Source organism: Capra hircus, chromosome 4 (assembly GCF_001704415.2).
Source record: "Capra hircus breed San Clemente chromosome 4, ASM170441v1, whole genome shotgun sequence".
NCBI lineage: Eukaryota > Metazoa > Chordata > Mammalia > Artiodactyla > Bovidae > Capra > Capra hircus.
This window is the reverse complement of record NC_030811.1, coordinates 97,528,173-97,550,254: the sequence shown is the minus strand read 5'-3', so window position 1 is coordinate 97,550,254 and position 22,082 is coordinate 97,528,173. Positions and strand designations below refer to the sequence as shown.

The 22,082-nt window shown below is 38.6% G+C and overlaps 1 protein-coding gene across 8 annotated transcripts in view; it reads right to left on the bottom strand.

Annotated features, from left to right (window-relative positions):
- Positions 1 to 22,082, bottom strand: part of DGKB (diacylglycerol kinase beta) — an 876,578-nt gene that overhangs the window by 591,673 nt on the left and 262,823 nt on the right. For all 8 annotated transcript variants that reach the window (XM_018047359.1, XM_005678984.3, XM_005678985.3 and 5 more), the window contains 3 exons: positions 15,027 to 15,144; positions 12,198 to 12,286; positions 11,999 to 12,115 (listed from right to left, as the gene is read on the bottom strand). In XM_018047359.1, the coding sequence (XP_017902848.1) occupies positions 11,999 to 12,115; positions 12,198 to 12,286; positions 15,027 to 15,144 (324 nt within the window). The remainder of the gene's footprint in view (positions 1 to 11,998; positions 12,116 to 12,197; positions 12,287 to 15,026; positions 15,145 to 22,082) is intronic.

Below are 22,082 nucleotides of genomic sequence, written 5' to 3'. Positions count from 1 at the left end.
GGCCACTCTCAGAATCAGGAAAAGGTGAGGGTGGATTCTTCATCACAGGCTTCACAGGGAGCATGGCGTGCTAACATCTCAATCTTGGGTTTCTAGCCTCTAGAACTATGAATAGAAGGCAATGGCACCCCACTCCAGTACTCTTGCCTGGAGAATCCCATGGACGGAGGAGCCTGGTGGGCTGCCGTCCATGGGGTCGCAAAGAGTTGGATATGACTGAATGACTTCACTTTCAATTTTCACTTTCATGCATTGGAGAAGGAAATGGCACCCCACTCCAGTGTTCTTGCCTGGAGAATCCCAGGGACGGGGGAGCTGGTGGGCTGCCGTCTATGGGGTCACACAGAGTTGGACATGACTGAAGTGACTTAGCAGTAGCAGCAGCAGAACTATGAAAGGATAACTTTCTGCTCTCATTCTCAGTGTTTCGTTATGGTAGCCTTTGGAAAGGAATGTACCAATTGCTATGAAAAGTAAACCAAAAATCAAAGTCAGGCTGTGTGTCTTGAAGGCTCTTTTGTACCGTGGTGTCACAGAGAAAAAGCTTCTGCTTTTTGATCCTGCACTACCTATTTAAAACTGACAATGCAAGACTCTAAGATAAAATTTCTGTGTGCACAGAGTGAGAAAAAACTGAATTTTCACACTTGCTTGCAGTGACTGAAGTTTTACATGCAACTCTGAAGGACAGAGAGGCAGGATACTAAGATCTTGCCAGCACTGACCACCTACACAAGCTGAGCAGCTCAGCCTCCACCCTGCCTCGATCCCATGCATTTCTAATAATCTGCAACCGATATGGGAAGGGATGACTAACCTCTCTATACAGTTATTTGAGGATTACCAGATGTAATAAAAGACAACAAAAATAAAATGAATTTAATGACAGCTTTTTGGTATTTAAGCTAGTTTTCCAGCAAAACAAACAAGGAACTGAGCACTCAGAAAGAATGATGAAGTTGATAAGCCAAACAGAATGTATGGAGTACCTCTTCATATTGAGGTTTGAGGATTTTAGAGCATAGGTACTGGAACGGGTCCTATGAAACACTGCTCCCTGCATGTGTGCTGTGTGCTAAGTCACTTCAGTCATGTCTGACTCTTTGCAACCCATGGACTGTAGCCCAACAGGCTCTTTTGTCCATGGGGATTCTGTCCAGGCAAGAATACTGCAGTGGGTTGCCATGCCCTCCTCCATGGGACCTTCCCAATCCAGAGATCAAACCCACATCTCTTATGTCTCCTGCACTGGCAAGTGGGTTCTTTACCACTACCATCACCTGGGAAGCTCTGGCTTCCCTGCAGAGCTAAGTGAACTCAGCATGGCACTGCCCAGTTTGATTGCCATGTGGTCCAGGTGGCTATGAGACAGAGTCTTGCAGGAACATAAGCATGTAGCAGGATCTACAAGGATGTCAGTAACCATATCATCATCAGTGAAACAGGAAGACACAGTGCAAGAAAATTCTCCTCCTCAAGAAGTCTGTATTAACTAATAACGTATAAGGTACCTTACATTTCTCTTAAGACTGGAATCTGGCAGCTGCTAAATATGTGTGGGTGTCCATCAACATCATGACATTATTTGTAGCCGGAAGTATCAAAGCTGAGGACACCACATTGGAAAATACTGATTTTTCCACAGTGTGTATAGCAGGTCTACTGCACCGACCATATTGTCCATAAACATACTTGAAGACAAACTATAAAATATGAAGGACAATGAGAAAATGCTTATGGTTCCCAAGACTATCAAGATTAAAAGTGTACATAATTTTTGCTGTAAAATTAAAACTTTGCAACAAATGAAGTCTATTTAACAACATAGAAAATATCAATAAAATAGAAACCATATACTAGAATTTAAAAGCCACTAGCCCCTAAAAATATCTTAGGTTACTGGTAATGCTTTGCATCTCCATCAGGTGTTAGCTACACATAGTGTTCATTTGTGTAAAATTCACTGAGCTCTCTCCCTGGGATATTTATAATTTTCTGTATGTATGATATGTTTTAAATAAAAATGTAAAAAGGAATAAAGTGAGTATAAACAGTAGTAATAACAAGTTGCTTAAACTCATCACCATGCCGTTTTACAGAAGAAAAAAAAAAGTCAAAACTGAGTAAGATACTGAAGTCTGACAATTATCTTAAAGATAACCCAGATTCTAAATCAGCAAAACAGAGGAAAAGCCTCATCAAGACAAACAATAAACTAGAACATTGATGAGTCCTGCCTCTTAAATGGAATGGCCAATGGAGCCCCAGAGTAAAGAAATTGTTACCTTTTAAACAGTGTTTTTATTTTTGTTCACAGTTAACTTTGCATTTTCAGAGTAAGGCATAGAAATCATTGGGTCATATTTTATTATATGTACAAAAACTTCCATTTCTGTGTAAGCATAGCAGTATCATAGCTAGAAAATTCATAAAATATAAACCAGCTATTTCTGGAAGTGAATTAAACATTTGGAAATAATTTCAGAGTTTACAACATTTCTAATAGCACTTAATTTAGAGCCAGATCTGTGTTTATCGAAAAAAGCTGTCTCAATTTCGGAAGAAAAAGAAAATGTGTGAATAAGCTTGTGTGTATGTGTGTATGTGTATATGTGTTTATGGGATGGAGTTGAGAAAAGAGTGAAGGTGTTGTACTGAGAAGAAAACAGAATCTAAAAAGTTGAAAGGAAGAAAAATAGAAAATAAATTTCTGTAAGAATTTGGAAGAAAAAAGAAATAGATTTTCTGCTGAAAAGTGAACTGACCAGATTAGAGGAATATTTGTTGATTTATATGTATTTTTATCTCTAACATTTTTCCATTTCAGGTGCTGTGTTAACGCTGGCATTTGCTAAAGCATGAATCTCTCTATTGTGAAGTCATTGGAAACCTTTAAACATTATTGTTAGGAGTTGACTATTTTAAAAGAAGTAGTAGTCCTACATGATACCAAAAGTCAATAATCTATAGTCACAATATAGGCTTGCATTTGCCAAGCTCAAATGAAAAGTATCATCTACCAATACTGTGAGTCCTGCCCGACCATGGACATTTTACCACAACCAGGAGCAAATGACAACCTATTTTAATAGAATGTCAAGAAAATGCTTTCATGGTAGAAATCAACAGGTATCAACAGTGAGATCTTTTTCTAAAAAAAAAAAAAAAAATTAATTGAGTAATGATTACAATATTATGATGGTTTCTGTCATATATCAATAAGAGTCAGTCATAGCTATATATATGCCCCCTCCCTCTTAAACTCCCTTCTATCTCCCTCCCCAACCTACCCATCCAGGCTGTCACAGAGCACCAGCTTTGGGTTCCCTGTGTCATACAAAAAATTCCCACTGGCTATCTATTTTACATACGGTAATGCATACATTCCAATGCTACTCTCTTAAATCATCCTACCTTCTCCTGCCCCTACTGTGTCCAAAAGTCTGTTCCATGTCTGCCTCTCCATTGTTGCCCTGTAGATAGCTTCATCAGTACCATCTTTCTAGATTCCATATATATGCATTAATAAATGATATTTCTCTTTCTCTTTCTGATTTACTCCACCCTGTTTAATAGGCTCTAGGTCTGTCCACCTCATTACAACCAACTCAAATGCATTCCTTTTCATGGCTGAGTAATATTCCATTGTGTATATGTACCATTACTTCTTTATCCATTCATCTGTCAACTCACATCTAGATGGCTTCCATGTCCTAGCTATTCTGGTTTCCTCAGGGTATACGCCTAGCAGTAGGATTGCTGAGTCATATGGTAGTTTTATTCATAGATTTTGAAGGAATTTCCATACTGTTCTCCATAGTAGCTGCATCAATTTGCATTCCCATTAACAGTACAAGAAGATTCCCTTTTTTCCATACCCTTCCCAGGATTTATTGTTTGTAGATTTTTGATGATGGCCATTCTGACCTGTGTGAGGGATACCTCACTGTGGCTTGAATTTGCATCTCTCTAATAATAGTGATTAAACAGTGATATCTTAAGGATCAGAGAATATCAGCAAGAGGAGGAAAAAGGAAGTGATGAAGACATTCAGCCCAGATAACTGAATTACAAAGCACAGGAAAGTGGCTGCCTAAATGTCAGAAGGCGGATTATATTGTTCTTTCTTAGGATTTTCCTGTTTTAATTTTTAAGTGGTGAGACTTACAAAAGGAGATAAAACTCAGTTCTAAGAGCCTAACTTTCTATCTAAATGATGGCAAAATTCTGTAACATCAGGAATCCACAGGTTCTGAATAAAAAGGGGTGTTTTCCCTGGTGGCTCAGACTGTAAAATATCTGCCTGCAGTGTGGAAGACCTGAGTTTGATCCTTGGGTTGGGAAGATTCCCTGGAGAAGAAAATGGCTACCTACTTCACTATTCATCCCTGGAGAATTCCACGGACAGAAGGGCCTCATGGTCTACAGTCCCTGGGGCTGCAAAGAGTCGGATGCTACTGAGTGCCGGGAGCCAGCACGGGCCATCCCACCCATGACAAGGTCATGTGGAAGAGAACTGTTAAGCAAGGCTTCAGGACTCAAGGGGCTCCCTAGACCAGCTCGAGCATCTACCCCAAAACCAGAATCTGTCTATCTTACTGTTTTGTGCATTTCACCAACTCTCCTGACATTAACAGGGGGCTATCCCGACCACCTTTCTCTGGAGAAAATCAACTTAGGGCTCTAGCTAATAAGTCTCCTGGACATGAGAGGAATATTTCAAATCAAACCCCCTCTGTTAGCATTCTAGCTTGCTTGGCAGGTTTATCCAGACTCTTGCAGCTACGCATGTGATTATTCGCAGCCTCCCAACTGTGAGAGGCACGGGAAGCCTAAAACATAGAGCCTTTCAAAGAGTTAAAAACTATTAGAGTAGTGCTGGTGTAGGATTTCATTACTGGGCCAATGCTTGTTGCTAAGTTCCCATATCTCTTATCCACTGTGCACCTGGGAGTGCATTAGTTAACATAGTTGGAATGTAAGAAAAACAAGTGTATTCTTGAATTAACCACATCAGACCTTTCAGCTAATTGGTTCTTTCTTTCTTGTAACTCATTGCACCTTTGCTCCGTGAGAAATGTAACTCTGTTTAGCATTTTCTGGGGCTGACATAGATTAGAAATATAAAAGAAAAAACACTTTGAGGGAATATAAGTTTTCTGGTTGAGCAGCCTTTATCAAAAGAGGGTCAAAAATGTTCACAGGCCTCCAAGGCCAGAAGATAATGTACACAACATCGTTTGTGGGAAAGGTATGCAGAAAAAATCCTGGTTTCGATAAGGGCAAAACTGCTGGAATCTTTGGGCTGACTCTGTTTGACCTTGTATCTTTCATTTCCCTCTATGTACAAATTAAGGTATAAAAGACCCTTTTGAAAATAAAGTAACGAGCCTCGCTCGAAGAAACTTGGTCACCCCGTGTCTTATTTTTCCTTTTCGTTTTCTCTCTTACACTCTTTTTCAGGCTGATCCCTTGGAGCATGGAGGCTCCCTGCGTTCACTTATCTGCCCAGGTTTCTAAGACCCGAACGGGAAAACGTTCTGCATCTTCACTCCCTCGGGAGACCAGGAGGGCACCTGTGGCCTCCATGAACAGAGCAAGCTCCTTGTCTCAGGGCTTTATTGGCTTTCAGTGTAAACCAAGGAATATCAGCCTCTTTCTCTCCTCTATTCCTCTCTCATTCATTTATTCGCCAACGCCGTTTCTCCTGAGGGTTCCCCTGGATCCTGTGGGGGCTGGACCCCATCAACTGAGTGACTAATACTTTTTCTTTTACCTTTAAGTATTTGTATACACACACTTGTATACCTGATGTATATTTGAGGATTACAGGATGTTTGAAAAAAAAAAACAATTTAAGTCATACCTTTAAAATTCACTATTTAGCAGTAAGAAGAAAAGGATGCCTGTCATGAAGGTGAAATTGTTGAGGATATCCTCTATATTCGGCACTGAACCAAGATTTAGGGTGATCAGGGTGACCCACAGGTGCATATGGGATCGGGAGCTGGATAAGACTGTGATCGAGCAGTGCAGACAATGTTAGCACGCACACGTGACAGTTCTAGACAGCATGTCAGTCCTCTTTTGGTGTGGAATAAAAGTTTGGAAAGTATTCTGAAAAAGTAAATATATAGTGTCAAGGAAGATCTCAAGGGAAATACGGAAATTAATTTGGTTCTTGAAGTGTAGTTAGAATTTGAGGTGGGTGCATCCAGGACAATCAGAGTGAGCAAGGGACTTCCATGGTGGTCCACTGGTTACAATCCACCAATGTAGGGGCCGGGGTTCAATCCCTGGTTCGGGAAGACCCCACATGCCATGGGGCCACTAAGCCCATGTGCCATAACTACTGAAGCCCACTCATCCTAGGGCTTGTGCCCTGCAACAAGAAAAGCCACAGCAGTGAGAAGCCTGAATATGAGTAGCCTTCGCTTGCCGCAACTAGAGCAAGCTCACATGTGGCAGTCAAGACCCAAACACAGCAAAATAAAGAAATAAAATCTTTAACAATACTAAAAAATAAAATAAAGCAAAGTGAGCTAAATAACATGGGGGTGAAGTATGGCTTTCCCTGGGAACTGTCCACAGACATACTCAACTTATAGCAGGGCCTGGGCATGGAGGGGAATATTACATACGTCATGCACTTAGGCTTCGCTCTCACATTTGGGGAAATGAAAACCAGGTTGAGGTAGGAAGAGGTGAGGGCTGCATTTATTTTCACAGAACTATTATGGGTTGCCAAAGGTGGCATATGATAACAAAACAGTATTTTCAGAAGTTGATTCTGGAGGTGGTTTGCAGCCTGTGTTATAGGAAAAGTACCTTCTGTTAGGGAAGTAAGCCAAGATTTCTGACTTTAATCTAGTTAAGAGGTGCTAAGAGCTTGCACTTGGGCTGTGAATGGTGAAGACAAAAACCAAATCTGAGAGAGATATTTTAAGGAGGAAACTTAGAGGCTCAGTGACAGGTTGAATAAATGAGATAGAGGTGAAAGACAAGGATAAGAGATTGACTTCCAGCTCTATTTCCAATCATTGCAAGCATGATGTTACTATGTTTCATAGAAGAGAGTTTGCGAATATAAATAAATCAGCTTAGTCTAGGCTTTAGTGATATTCAGGACCACATGTTTCTGGATGCTTTTAGAACATGCAGGTGTTATTCTTAGACTGGGAAATTAGAGATCCTTCCAGAAGGGAGAGAGATGGTTTGAGTAACATTCATGGAGTACCCTCTGTGAGCCAGAGGTTGAGTTTTGTGCCCCACATGACAATTTACCTGGGCTTCCCGGGTGGTACTAGTGGTAAAGAATCTGCCTGCCCATGCAAGAGACACAAGGCATGTGGGTTCAATCCCTGGATTGAGAAGATCCCCCTGGAAGAGGACATGGCAACCCACTCTAGTATTCTTGCCTGAAAAATTCCATGGACAGAGGAGTGTGTTGGGCTATAGTCCATGGGGTCGCAAAGAGTCAGACATGACTGAGCACGCACACACACACACGCACACACACATACACACGACGTTTTATCTAGCCTTCGCTGTGAAAGTAATTGCCAATCACTAAGCACTAGTATGGGCTTCCCAGATGGAGTTAGACATAAAGAACATGCTTGCCAATGTAGGAGACTTAAGAGACTCGGGTTTGATCCCTGGGTCAGGAATATCCCCTGGGGAAGGAAACGGCGACCCCCTCTGGTATTGTTGCCTGAAGAATCCCATGGACAGAGGATCCTTGTGGACCACCGTCCATGGGGTCTCAGAGTCAGACAACTGAATCAACTTAGCACACATGCAAGCATTGTTGTGTATGAGATTCTGCAGTAAAGATATTTATAAAGGGAGAAGTAAATAAAATAGAATTGAAAAAAAAATCTTACAAGATAGGTAACAGTATATCCATTTTGACAATTAAGAAACTGGCCAAAGCTTGTATATACTTTGTCCAAGATTATACAACTACTGCCTTAGTTGTTGAACAGAGACACTTCTAGGAATATGGTCAGTCTAACTTATGACTAAATTAAGACTCAAGCCCTATGTTTAAAGGAAGTGATAGCATTTGTAAAACCACTGAAATGAAACCAGGTTTCATTCTCTTCGTTCCTCTCTACAATCTATTCCATACAGACTCCATTCAGATAGGCCTCCCTAACACTCAGCTCTGATGGTGCATATCCCATCACTTTCACAGCTTCTGCTAGCTCTTTCGTATATTTATAGCACTTTCTGGGAAGCATAAAGATATAAGAAAGTAGATTCAGTTTGTTTAAAGGCAAGCAGGGGACTTCCCTGGTGGTCCAGTGGCTAAGACTCTATGTTCCTAAGGCAGGAGGCCCCCGGTTCAACCCCTGGTCAGAGAACTATATCACACGTGCTGCAACGAAAGAACCCATGTGCCACAACTAACAGCCAGTGCAGCCAAATACATAAATAAACATTTTTTTTAAAATAAAGGCAATCAGCAGTGTGTCAGTCAAGACCAGATCAACTTTAGACTGAAATCTTCATACAATAGCTCAAGAACAAAGTACAGATCATAGTAAATATAGAAATGGTCACAGGTAGATATCTTCTATTTAACCTAGGCAGAAAATCAATAAATTGATACATACATTCATATAATTGCTTAACGTTAAAAAGCCAAAAGAGTACAGAAGCTGAAGCTACGTATAAGAAGCTTATATATATATGTATATATATATATATTCTTTCTTCTGGAAACATGAGAACTTTTTTTTTTTAATTTTGAGTTTTGTTTCATGAACCAAACACAGAACCCTGGATATCACAGTTTATAGCAAATAAGGCTGAAGTTACCCAGAAGCTTCAGGTCTTGGGAGAGTTCAGTAAACTAAGAAGCACCCTGAGAAGCTTCATTTCCCTCTGACTCTGCATTAAACCCTTCCGTGTTCCCTGTTAGCCCATACTCTGGGTAGAAGGTGGGATTTGAAGACATTTATAGTTTATATTGTGCTTTGTTGTAGTGACAAAAGAGTCATCTTCAGGTACACATTGACCTTAAGAGTAAGATGTTAGGGGCATGTTGTCTGAACTGAATTGGACCTGAAATCCTCTGATTACAAAAGCAGAGTTTATTCAGACACGGTGTCTTCTTTCCTACAAAAGGAAAGGCCTAATTTCTTATAAGACTAGGATCAGGATCAAGACCAAAAATAAGTGTATAACTGGAGATTTATGGGGCTAGAAATGTAAAGTTTCAGGGTCAGAACCACTGCAACAAAAGAAAGAAAGCAAGAAAAGCAAAATGGAATATAAAATAAGAAAACACATTTCAAGATGCCTTGATTATCACTAAGACACTATTAGCAATGGTAACTCTGAGGAAAGTAATTCCCACAGAATGAAAAAGGCAGAAGATGTTAAATCGGGTAAGGAGAAGAGGAGTCAAATAAAGAAGCTTAAAATCTCTAAAAGCTTTTATAGCAGGAAAGGAGGCAGTGCATAATTTTATAGTGTTCAAATTTTAAACACACAATTTAAAACATACTGCAGTGTTCACTGCAGGACTATTTGCAATAGCCAGGACATGGAAGCAACCTAGATGTCCATCAACAGGGGAATGTGTAAAGACGATGTGATCCATGTAGACAACGGAATACTACTCAGCCATGAAAAGGAGTGGAATTGTGCCATTTGCCAAGACATGGATGGACCTAGAGACTGTCATATAGACTAAAATGAGTCAGAAAGAGAAAACCAAATGTTGTATATTAACACAAATACACGGTGGAACAGATGGACTTCTGTGCAAAGAAGAAATAGAGACACAGACATAGAGAACAAATGTATGGATACCAGGAAGGGAAGGGTGGGTGGACTGCACTGGGAGATAGGAACGACCATATATACACTGCTGCTGCTGCTGCTGCTGCTGAGTCGCTTCAGTCGTGTCCGACTCTGTGCGGCCCCATAGACGGCAGCCCACCAGGCTCCCCCGTCCCTGGGATTCTCCAGGCAACAACACTGGAGTGGGCTGCCATTTCCTTCTCCAGTGCATGAAAGGGAAAACTGAAAGTGAAGTCGCTCAGTTGAGTCAGACTCTTAGCAGCCTCATGGACTGCAGCCCACCAGGCTCCTCTGTCCATGGGATTTTCCAGGCAAGAGTACTTGGAGTGGGGTGCCATCGCCTTCTCCGATATTTGCACTACCATGTATAAAATAGACAACTAATGATAACCAACTGTATAGAACAGGGAACTCTACTCAGTGCTCTGTGGTGACCTAAATGAAAAAGAAATCCAAAAAAGAGGGACCATATGTATACATAGAGCTGATTCACTTTGCTGTACAGCAGAAACTACTAACACAACATTGTAACGCAACTATACTCCAATTAAAAAAAAGAAATTGAAAATGGGAAAGAATATAACACATTTGAAATGTATCAATGATGGGAAATAACTTGAAATACAAGGAAGAAACAAATTCTGATATTCTCCAACTTCAGTTTACAATAAAATAAAGACATAACTAACAAAAGATGTACTCCATGGGGAAAATAAGAGGAATAGTTATATAAAATCTGAAACAAAAATTAAATTTTTTATAGATGCTTAGAAAAGAAAACTAATATTTTAATGAGCACAAGTTTTTAAGAAATAAAATAATTATGGTCTTCTTAAAACTGAGAAATCAATATGTTTAAGTCATTCACATGTATAGTTTAAATCATTGTTAGACATTTTAACACCCAATCACTTCAAAAAACTAAAACTGTCTTTCATAATTGAGGAAATTTCAGATGTAAATATAATTTAACTGAGTAATAGCTGAAAATGATTGAAGAAAATGTGTTCATTTAAAAAAAAGTACTTAATTGTACTTTTGAATTACAAGTCACAGTTTGTTTTTCTCATTATCCTGTGTGTGTATGTGTACTTAAGAAAATTTTTAAATGGTGTGTATGTTGGGGAGGACTGCTCAGGGGCACTACACAGAAACTTATTTGCTTAAGCGATACACTGCTCTCTACTGTTTAATTCCCACAATGCAAGAACAATTTGTCCTATAAATAAGATGACTCATATACTAGATGTAAAGAGAAAACAAAGTCAATGGGGGGAAATTCAGCCCCATAAATGTTTTTGTACTAAATGGTAAAAAATGGTTATCCTTAAAAATGTGCTTTCTAATTAATTTCCAGAAACACAACATGAAATACTAGAGGTTCCACCTAATAAATGTGTTTATCCCAGAAATTATTTGAAGCAGCTTTTTCAATTATGCAAGCCTGGGAGAGTGTACAGATTTCCCGGAAAAGACCAAGTGACCTCCTCTTTCTTCATTGTCAATGCCATTAACGGTTAGCATTTACATCCATACCTGTATCCCTCAATCTATGACTTATTGAAAGGAGCAAGGCAGCAACACGTTGTAAAGAAGGATTAAGTGAGCTCTTAGAATCATCAAGAACTAAAATATGGACACGCTTGCATCTCTACTTAGCTGTGTGGTCACTAATGATTTGCTTAAATTTTCTTGGTCTTAGTATCTTCACCATAAAATTAAGTCTTTTGATCACATTATTCATGGTTCTACCCTTTTTAAACCTAATAGATCCTATACTTAAAATAAATATAGAAGATGTAGAATAATAAATTCTACTAAAATAGAGTTTCAGGGCAGAGAGCTAGCTGAGCTCTACCTAGTCAATATTCCAAGCTCACTGCCCACCCACAGCCACGGCGCCTTGTTACCTTTCTAGAACTCCAAAGAGCACAGTTTGAAAGCCTCATGACAGTACTATCTGTAAGGTTAGCTCTAAAATTCTGGACCCTCTGAGGTCAAATTCGACTCTGACCTTTATCCCTTTGGGAGCCACACGTGAGATGAGAGGTTCCCATTATGCTATGCTAACTTGGACTTAGTCTAACATTCAAGATGGCCTTCTAAGACTCATCAGAGAGCATGGGATACAGCGTGTTCATCAAGAGTGAATGGCAGAGATATATTTGCCAATGTTACTCACTGTGATCTGACACCAAACACAGTGCAGTCCCGTCAAGCCCTGGTAGCATTTGACCGTTTTGTGGCACTTATCACACTTGGTTGGGCAGTTGCCTTCAACCCAGTAATGATGCATCACCTAGAACAGAACGAGAGCGCTGCAGTGAGGAGCAGCATCCACAAGCAACGCACTCCAGCAGCCAGCACGGCCATACACTCACATCAGTGTTCTTCTTGGATTTCACGTAAGTCTTGATACACGAAGGAGGCGCTCTAGCCACGCAGCGCTCATGGACTGTGTACTTGCAAACTGAAAGAAAACATGTACACAAATTCAGAGCTCATCGGGCCCAGACTGCAATTTTACAGAGAAAGAATGACGTTAACAGAACCTTGATTCATAGCCACTGCTCCCTAATCAATCCAATCAGCGACATCAAGAAAAGGCCCAAGTCTACTGTTTTGACCATGGAACACAACAGGCCAATTAGTACAGGAAATATTATGCATGTGAAAAACCAAGATTCTTCTCTCATGGCACAGCAGGAAATGCTTAATTAAATCAGGCCTCACTCAGATTTTTCACAATGATTCCCAGATGACAAAAATATTAAAGACAAATTGATGACTGCCAAATGGCTTGGTGTCATTTGTTAGAAGGAAAAGATCTATATTTTACAGAGTATAGGCATGAGAGCAGCTGGCAGGCATGGGAGTAAAAGCCCATGAGTTTCTGCTGTTTTGTCTATTGATTTATCTAAATCTTAAATAGCTGGTTAGTCTATTTCCAGAGAATTGATTTCCTCATACATGCCAGGCCTTCAGCTAAACTTCACCCTTCATAGCCATCATGGCAATCTGTCTCCAAAAGGAAAAACCTTTGCTAGACAGCATATGGTGTGTGTGTATGTGTGTGTGGGTGTGTGCATGTGTGTGCATGTGTATATATGTATTTTATGATATATAGATGCAAAAATTAATATATACACAAATGTGTATATACACATATACAAAGACATAAATGAGTATATATATTTATATTTTATGGTATATATATATATATATACACACAAAATTAATATGTATATGCAAATATGTATGGGTTTCCCTGGTGGCTCAGATGGTAAAGAATCCATCTGCAATGCGGGAGACCTGGGTTCAATCCCTGGGTTGGGAAGATTCCCTGGAGGAGGGCATGGCAACACACTCCAATATTCTTGGCTGAAGAATCCCCATGGACAAAGAAGCCTGGCAGGCTATAGTCCATGGATTTCCAAAGAGTCAGACACGACTGAGCGACTAAGCACAAATATGCATATATTCACACATACAAAGATATATATGGGTGTGTGTGTGTAAAATGTGACACAAAGCCAACATATACAGTTTATTGGCATCTGTAAATCACTACATAGCTTGATTTTGAGTATACCTCAGGGTCTTATAAAGATATTCTTTAATAAAATACTGGTTTCTAATTAAGAATAATAAATGCATAAATACAGGGAATAAAAATTAAGTAAAAAAGCAACCAGGTAGCTCTCTCAACAAAACAAAAAGAAATTAACCACTACATGGAATTAGAATGAAAAAAATACTAAGTTCATATAATACTTATATAGTAAAACTCTTCCCCAATAGCCACATCTGTGACTCCCTTTGGCAACAGTGAGGAAGAAAAGCTAGTTCCTCTTCTGTTCCCTAATGGTAATAATGTTATATATTACATTTGCTACACTCACCAGTTAAAATTTGGGAGTAAGATTCTCACTCTTACATGACACTACCCACATTATTTGAGAATTACCATTTTGTTTCATAAGCTCCCATCAATAGAAAATACTCTTAAAAATTATTTTCCTTAAAAATAATAAATCCTTGAAAATAAATTACTTCCTTTGTATATGGAGAATGTTCTGGGGTAACCAGCCTCTTAAACGTGGCCACCAGAAGCAGCCCTCTGAAGTGGTATGAGGTAATTTTATGTTACTTTATTAAAATCCATAAACACTTAAAAGTGGTCCTAAAATATGGTTTTTAATGTCAAATAAAACATCTGAAAGTCTTCTCCCAAATATGCTACCAAAGAAGCCATTAGCTAAAATTAATATCTGAAAAGTATGTATTATATGGAAGCCAGAAATTAGATTTACTATAAATGCACAAAAATGGGATGTGTCCAATAAACCTGACAGGTTCAGCGAACATACACTGCAAAAAAGGGTATGGTTGGGCAACGTGCTGGACTAAGACAACGTCGCCCTTAGTGAGGAGGACTGAGTATTCCCCCTGTTTTAGCAGAAGCAGCACAGAATGCAGAAGTTCCTCAGGAGTACATGCTGTTGGTTTAAAAATTCTTAAGTGCCTTTTGTCAATCGATGCAAGCATTATTCAAAAATTCTAGTGGGCAGTATTCTGAAGAATAAAATAAATATTGCAAAGATAAGTGTGCTGAAATAAAAATAATGGCTGCAATTCATGAACGGGCAAAACTTTGCATTCGAATACCCATTAACCCTATATGAAGAACTTCTCCATGATAGAATTAAAACTCATGTGTCTGAGGTACCAGATTAGTTTTTATTCCTTGTGATTTCTTAATCTGAGTGCAAACTGATCAAGTAATTATTTTTAAAAGACTGAAAGGAATAAGCTCATTATAGGAAAACAATGTGAATAAAGCATCTGACTAGGGGAAAAAAGGACCAATATGCATAAATGTGATATAAGCATGAGAGGCCAGGGGAAATTTTCCTAATACTCGCAGAAGCAGTGAGAATCATGAATAAACTAAATTACAGTGGAAAGAAAATGGCTTGTGAGTTGGAAAATGTCCTTATTCCTTTCCCAAGGAGAGGGTTTTCCAAAATTGAAGGAAGTTAGAACTAGAATGACCTAAGTCTTCAGAAACATACGACAGGGAGACATAAATCATAGGCACCGGAAGGATGAGGTTAATTTCTTGACTCTGTCTACAAAGAGGACTGTGCCATGAAATCAACCTTTCCTCACCGGAGGTGACACTGTCCAGGCAAAGGGAACATACTCACAGGAGCAGCAGAGGCCCTGCTTCCCTACGCCGATCAGCATGTTCAGGCAAAGATTGCAGTAGGCAGGTTTGTTAAAGTGCTTGAGTCGCCACACATGCTGCCCGTCATCCTTCACATTCTGCACGGGACGTAAGAGAAACAGATTTCACTTAATGAAATAAACAGTGGGATAAGAAAATGCCAATAAAATTCAGAGCTGGACGGCAGCATTTGAAGACAATCTGTTATTTCATCCCTGACTTTCTGCAAGATCGCCACAGAGTCTAGAAAAACACATGTGCTCTAGTGGAATGAGATCCTGCGAACAAATCTCAGATGCTACAGCAACCCACAGATTCCCATCTAATGTCAACAGTTCAACAGGAGGTCCCGAACCAGCATCACGGTCCGCCCAATTGAGCACTCCTGAGAACAGAGGCGTGTCTGCCTCACCTGGATATTTATTTTTAGGACAATTCCATAAATAAATACGTGAATAAAGAAAGACAAAATATTCTTGATTAGAAGATTCTAAGAGGTGAAAAGCTAGACAGAATATATTAACATTGGATCTTCCAGACCAAAAGATCAAACCTGGGTCTCCTGCACTGCAGGCAGATTCTTTACCGACTGAGCCACCAGGGTAGCTCCAAAGCCTTGCTTAATAGTACAAATATACAGATTTCATGGTGGTAACTAGGTCTTTCTTATAAGGAAGCAGAGGGGTAGGATAGGATGAAAACATAAGACTTAGAAGTAAGTTACTGATGGTATTCTAAGGCTTCAGCTGGGGGATTCTTTACATGTTATAATTTACATTCATATATTTTTGTATGTCTCCAATAGATAAATTTTAAAAAAATAAGTATTTGTAAGGCTTTAATTAATTTTTTCTTTTCTTCTCTTTTGCAAAACATGAATGATTATAAGAAAAGAAAAAATATGAATAAATTTAATTTCATGGAAAAATGGCAAAATATTAAGTTATTGTCTTTATTTGTAACAATCTCTATCATTCTTTACCACAATAAAATCTTGAGTTTAATTAATCAAAAATCTTGGCAAAACTGTAATTATCATTTATTCTTCTAAAATTCTATATAATATCATAATAGTTATCCTCTATCAGATACTTAATTACATCTGCATTGCCCAACACTGAAGTAAAACAAAATAATAGGATGCTTACAAATCTCCTGAATTCCTTACAAGGAGGTCAAGATATTAAATGAAGTTACTAAATATTTGTTACTTTTATCACCATCATTTTCTGCATTAACATGTACTCCTTGCACATCATTCACCAAATTGTATCCAACTCAGATTAATTTTAGACAGCATTTATTGGTATTCTACAGAAATCACTGCAGGTCTTGGTTCTTCAGGTCAGTCAAGTTGCCATATTTCTTAAAACACACAGACCTAATAATTTTTTGAGCACCTATTATGTGCTGAGTCACTTATACAAATTCTGTGGGAGTGAGATAATATAAACATGTCCTGATCATCTTGTTTCTCTAAATAATAAAATATTAATAATAATGCTTCCTAACCACTTTTTCCTGTTCCTAGTCAAGACATAAACCACCAGATTTGAAGCACTCAATTAAATTCATAGTAACTGATTCTTACATTAGAACCAGAAATGTCAAATTTGCATCATAATATGAAACATTAATGAAAATGCTTCCTGGGAGATAGTTCTCCATGGGTCTCTTGATCATCTGCACATTTTGTAAGCAGAACTGTCCTCTTTCAACAATGTACAGCCTTGCATTTTGAGACATATCTCCCTCCAGAGCAGAGGGCAGGTTTACTTACAGTCTGATATAATGAAAATAATCTGTCTTTCATAGGCAAAGGTTAAGCGAGCTTGTTTACTGCCTATGATAATATGGTTCAGCCCCGGTGGCTCAGACCATAAAGAATCTGCCTGCAACACGGGAGACCTGGGTTTGATCCATGGATGAGGAAGATCCCTTGGAGAACAAAATGGCTACTCACTCCAGTATTCTTGCCGGGAGAATCCCATGGTCAGAGGAATCTGGCGGGCACAGTCCATGGTTGCCGAGTCAAACATGACTGACTCACACTTTTCCTTTCGCTTTAGTTACCCCAAGCCAGAGGATTGGCTCTGATGTTGTTACTTGGGCCTCTCTGCATCAGCCCAAGACTTTGCAGGCCTGGAGAACTAGATCAGCTCTGAGACTCTTACTGCTTCTTTGCTGTGAGAGAGCAATCTTGGTTTCTGACCCAGACACATGTCCTCTGCCAGCACCCACAGAACTGTGGCAAGCTCATTTGTTCACATACAAGTAGGTAACTCTTAGAACCTTCACAGTTCTTGATAATACTCAGCTTCATTTTCCCGACAAAAGACTCATAAGCTCTCCACAAAAACACTTCTGCAGAGGGTGTCATGGAGAGGACATCTTAAGACAATGGGGTTTCATTTTTTTTTTCCCCAAAACTTAAGAAATAGATTTTATAGTAATTTCTGAATCCAATTCTGGTTTGCTTGAGTCATAAGATTTCTAGTATCTTCTATGAATGGAATGTTTTACGCGAGTGTGTGCTTAGTCATGTCAGATTCCTTGTGACCCCCATGTAGCCTGCCAGACTCCTCTCTCCTTGGCATTTCCCAGGTAAGACTACTGGAATGGGTTTCCATTTCCTTCTCCAGGGGATCTTCCTAACCCGGAGATCAAACCTGTTACTCTTGTATGTTCTTATTGGCAGGAGGATTCTTTACTGAGTCACCTGGGAAGCCCAGGTGGGAAAGCTTTTATATTTGCTTAATTCTGCTATAGTTTATAATAAACTGTCTATATTTTAAAATTTTCTATTCCTTCAAATAAGAATAAGGTAGCCTGATACTAAAAGATTAAGAGGTGATTTTTTTTTAAATATATTGATAAATTTAGCATTAAATATTATGTAATAGGATTGATGCTTAAAAAACATTTTTAAGTGAAAAAGAGAAAGGAAAATTTAATTCTCATATGTATGACTGTTCTCATAATCCCTGTCATTTTATTTTTAAATGAGTGTCCATTCCTTGTGAATAAGCCTCCTCCCGTGGAAGAACACATATGGACTAAGTTAGCTGGCATTTTCCTTATCAAAAAATAAACAAGTCTGAACGTGGGTGTTCTGTCAATCAGAACACTTAGCCATGTTACAGGCTGCCACTGATGCACAAATCCATTATCCAGACATAAAACGCTTTACCAAAAAACAAATTAAATAGCTTTATAGCTCTTAGCCGGATACATCACCAAACTATGCAAAGGATGAAATATGTATGTGACTTCAAGAGAAGAAATTGAAACCAGGAGCCAACTACTTCTCAGCAGTGCAAATTACACTCCAACGCTCTGTGTTGTCCTGTCTTGTCTTGTTTGTCTTATTGAGATGGTAAACTTGGTGGGGGCGGGGGAGGATGGGTCCCTTACTATATTCCATCAGCGGGGACAGCATATGCCTATCAGTACATCTATTGCAAATAAATATTTATTGTCATAGGAAGGAATTCATTTTTCTAAAAAAGCAATGAAGAGCAAATCTGGAAGGCTTGATTCCTGGCCCCTGATGAAAATGTGGATAAGCCATTTCACCTTTATTTTCCTCTCTAATAAAATGACAGTAACCACTTTCCTCACCCAGACCGTGGTGTGAGGTTTCATTATACAATACCTGTGAAGTCAATTTAGCTCCTCAGAAGATTGGTGTTACATAAACAGCAAATATTATTACCATCATTGGGTTGAGTTGTGTAACATCCCAGCATTTCAGCTAAAAGATTTGAGAAGGATGTTTGTAGATTTAAAATGGTTTATTTCATAAAAATTGTGTTCTCCTATTTTTTTCCATCACTAGACATTACTCTTAATAAAAATGTATTCCTGATATTTAGTAGACACTGTATATTATAATGAAGTAGTTCAGTTCTGTGCTGACGTCAGAGAAATGTTTAATGAAATCCAGGAAAATTCAGAGCAGCATTAGGGTTTTCCTCACCTTTTAATTCCTTTCGACCTTTTAAGTTAAAAGGAAATTTCAAAGAGAAGAATGCTCTTTGGAAAACATTGAAAACTATTTCTTTACCTAGTGATTTGTAAAATTTTAGATTTTTCCCCTAAATACCTCAGGATTGTACACAGTGCTCAAGTGAACTAGGGATATTATAAATATCATTATTTTCTATAGATGGAGAAGGAAATGGCAACTGACTTCAGTGTTCTTGCCTGGAGAATCCCATGGGCAGAGGGGCCTGGTGGGCTACAGTCTATGGGGTTGCAAACAGTCAGACACAACTAAGCAACCAACACACACACACACACGTTTTCTAAAAATGTGATGGAGAAATTTCACTGATGTCAAAGCCAGAATGCTCCCATTCCCCTGCTAGGCTCATTTCAGCTGCCTTCAATTACAACACATAGAGAGCTAAGGTTGCAAATGGATTTCAACTCAATCAACAATAAGCACCATTAAATTATCTTACTTTTTTGTTCGATGTCTCAAAAAATATAACAATACAAAAGAAACTGCCCTTTTACACAAAAAGAAAATGTAGAGAGAAGTTTTAAAATTCTGAGCAGAGCTACAACCAACTATCCTTCTCCAGATCACACTTTCTGAAGTCAGGCTCAGACCCTGATAATCTTATGTTTCAAATGTCAGTTCAAAAGACTGTAACATCACACGGTCATTTTCCTTGAATGACCTGATGTGGAATCTCAAGAATGGTTGCATTTATCCAGCTTCATAACTCCTTCCCTGATTGAGCAATGTATAAACAGCAGAACAACATTGCAACCAAATTTAAAAAATAGAGTGTGAAACATGACTTTTCCAAATACAGCTTAGAAGAATACATCACCTTCTGCTCTCCATTCATATTCACCAGGGGACAAATTTCATCAGAAATCAAACCAAACAATACTTTTACTTTATTGAATCAGGCACAAAAATACATATACCAAAACATTTCAAACAATGGCAAAGTTTAAACTGTAAACTGCCTATAGGGTTTAAAAACCAGGACTCTGAACAAAAATAAAGAAATCAAAATAAATAACCACTCAAAAATCACACAGGCCAGACTTGGCACCAACAATCCAAGTCTAAGAATTTAAGTATCCTTATTTTAAGCCAGGCTTCTATTTAAATCTGTATTCCAGTTTTTATGATAGTGTGAATTTAGAAATTTTCTTTGAAAAATCTAACAATGATCCTAAATAAAAGGTTTCAGGATTTGGAGCATCATTAATTGGGGCTTCCCAGGGGGCACGAGTGGTAAAGAATCTGCCTGCCAATGCAGGAGACTTAAGAGACGTGGATTCAGTCCCTGGGTTGGGAATATCCTCTAGAGGAGGAAACGGCAATCCACTCCGGTATTCTTGCCTGGAGAATCCCATGGATAGAGGAGCCTGGCAGGCTACAGTCCATGAGGTCACAAAGAGTCAGACACGACTGAGCAACTTAGGACACGCTCACAGCATCATTAATTATCTTGTTCATCTAGTACAAAAAACGTTTGAACTGAAAGAATATTAGAAAAGGAAAGGGATATTCCTGTCTAACTTCTTTGAATGTGTCCAGAGAAGATGACTGTCTGGCACAAAATCACCTGGTTAGTTCATAACCGAGCCAGTTACTGTTGTTGTTTAATCGCTAAGTCATGTCCAGCTCTTTGTGACCCCATGAACTGTAGCCCACCAGGCTCCTCTGTCCACAGGATTTCCCAGGCAAGAATACTGGAGGTGGGTTGCTATTTTCTTCTCCAAACCAAGTCAGGGTGAAGGCCAATTTGATAATGTTAACTGCCATTCTATCATCTCTTCATTGGTCCTTACCAGAATGATCTAATTGATCTTTTTTTTTTTAAATCAGGCTTTTCTTTCCAAAATGATTTAAAACCAGTTAAAACTCATTGTATTTTATGACAGAATATATAATATGTAATTTGTGATATGGCATAATAACAATAGAATAAATCAGGGGTCAGCAAACTATGGCCCTTGGGTCAAACATAGCCAACAAGCTATTTTTGTAAATAAAGTTTTATTAGAACACAGCCCTGCTCTCTCAATTAGGTGCTAGAGTCCAACAGTTGCAACAGAGACTTTATGACCCACAAAGTTTAAACTATTTGCTATCTGTCCTTTAACAGGCAAAGTTTGTCATCATTCAGAGTTTATTGCTAGACACAGTTATTTTAATACATTTTATCCATTCAAAGTAGATTTAACAAAAAGCATATTCTTAATTGAGATGAATGCTGAAGGAAGAATGATTCAGTGTCATACATAACGTTTTTATCGTAATGAAATGCCCCCCCAAAATGACAGACTATATCATTTTATACTGGGTCTCATGAAGTTTGAAGGACCTCTTCTAAGGAAAAGACAATGACTCTTACCATCTAGCATTTGATAAAGAACAAGGTTCCGGTAAACTACAATTCTGATTTTGGCACCAAAATAGGTATAATGTAAAACAGCGCAGATTTAAAGATCCTGTTGGTGGAGAAAACTGAACTACAGTAAGATCACAACGGCTCTGCCTAACATTACAAGTGACGACTGCTCTCCCAGGACAATTTTCTATCTGTGTAATTGGGCTAGTACACCACGGTCATTGTCAAATACACTGTGGTATTTAACATGCACTATCAATTAGCATCTACTCCCTGAGCTCATAATAGACAATAGACAAGAATATATAGGACAACATAATAAGACAGGCCTCATATTAAGTGGCTGAATTCAACCTAAAACTTTTAGATTTCTAATCCGAAAAGTAAAAGTAGGGGGTAGGGTATGGGGGAAATGGCTCCATGAATTAAATTCTCCACAGGTAATAATGTAGCACATTAATCGCCTACAAAAAAGGAAATAAATCTCAGTTTCTTAAAAGAAAAGACCCTCATCACTCAGTTGTCATTGTGTCAATCCTGGTTTGTAAAATACTTACCATGTCTGGGAATTAAAAAGCTCTTTTTAACAAACAGATGCTCTGATTTGTGAATAAAATTAATGGCTTCTCTATTTTCTAAAAGACAATATTAAA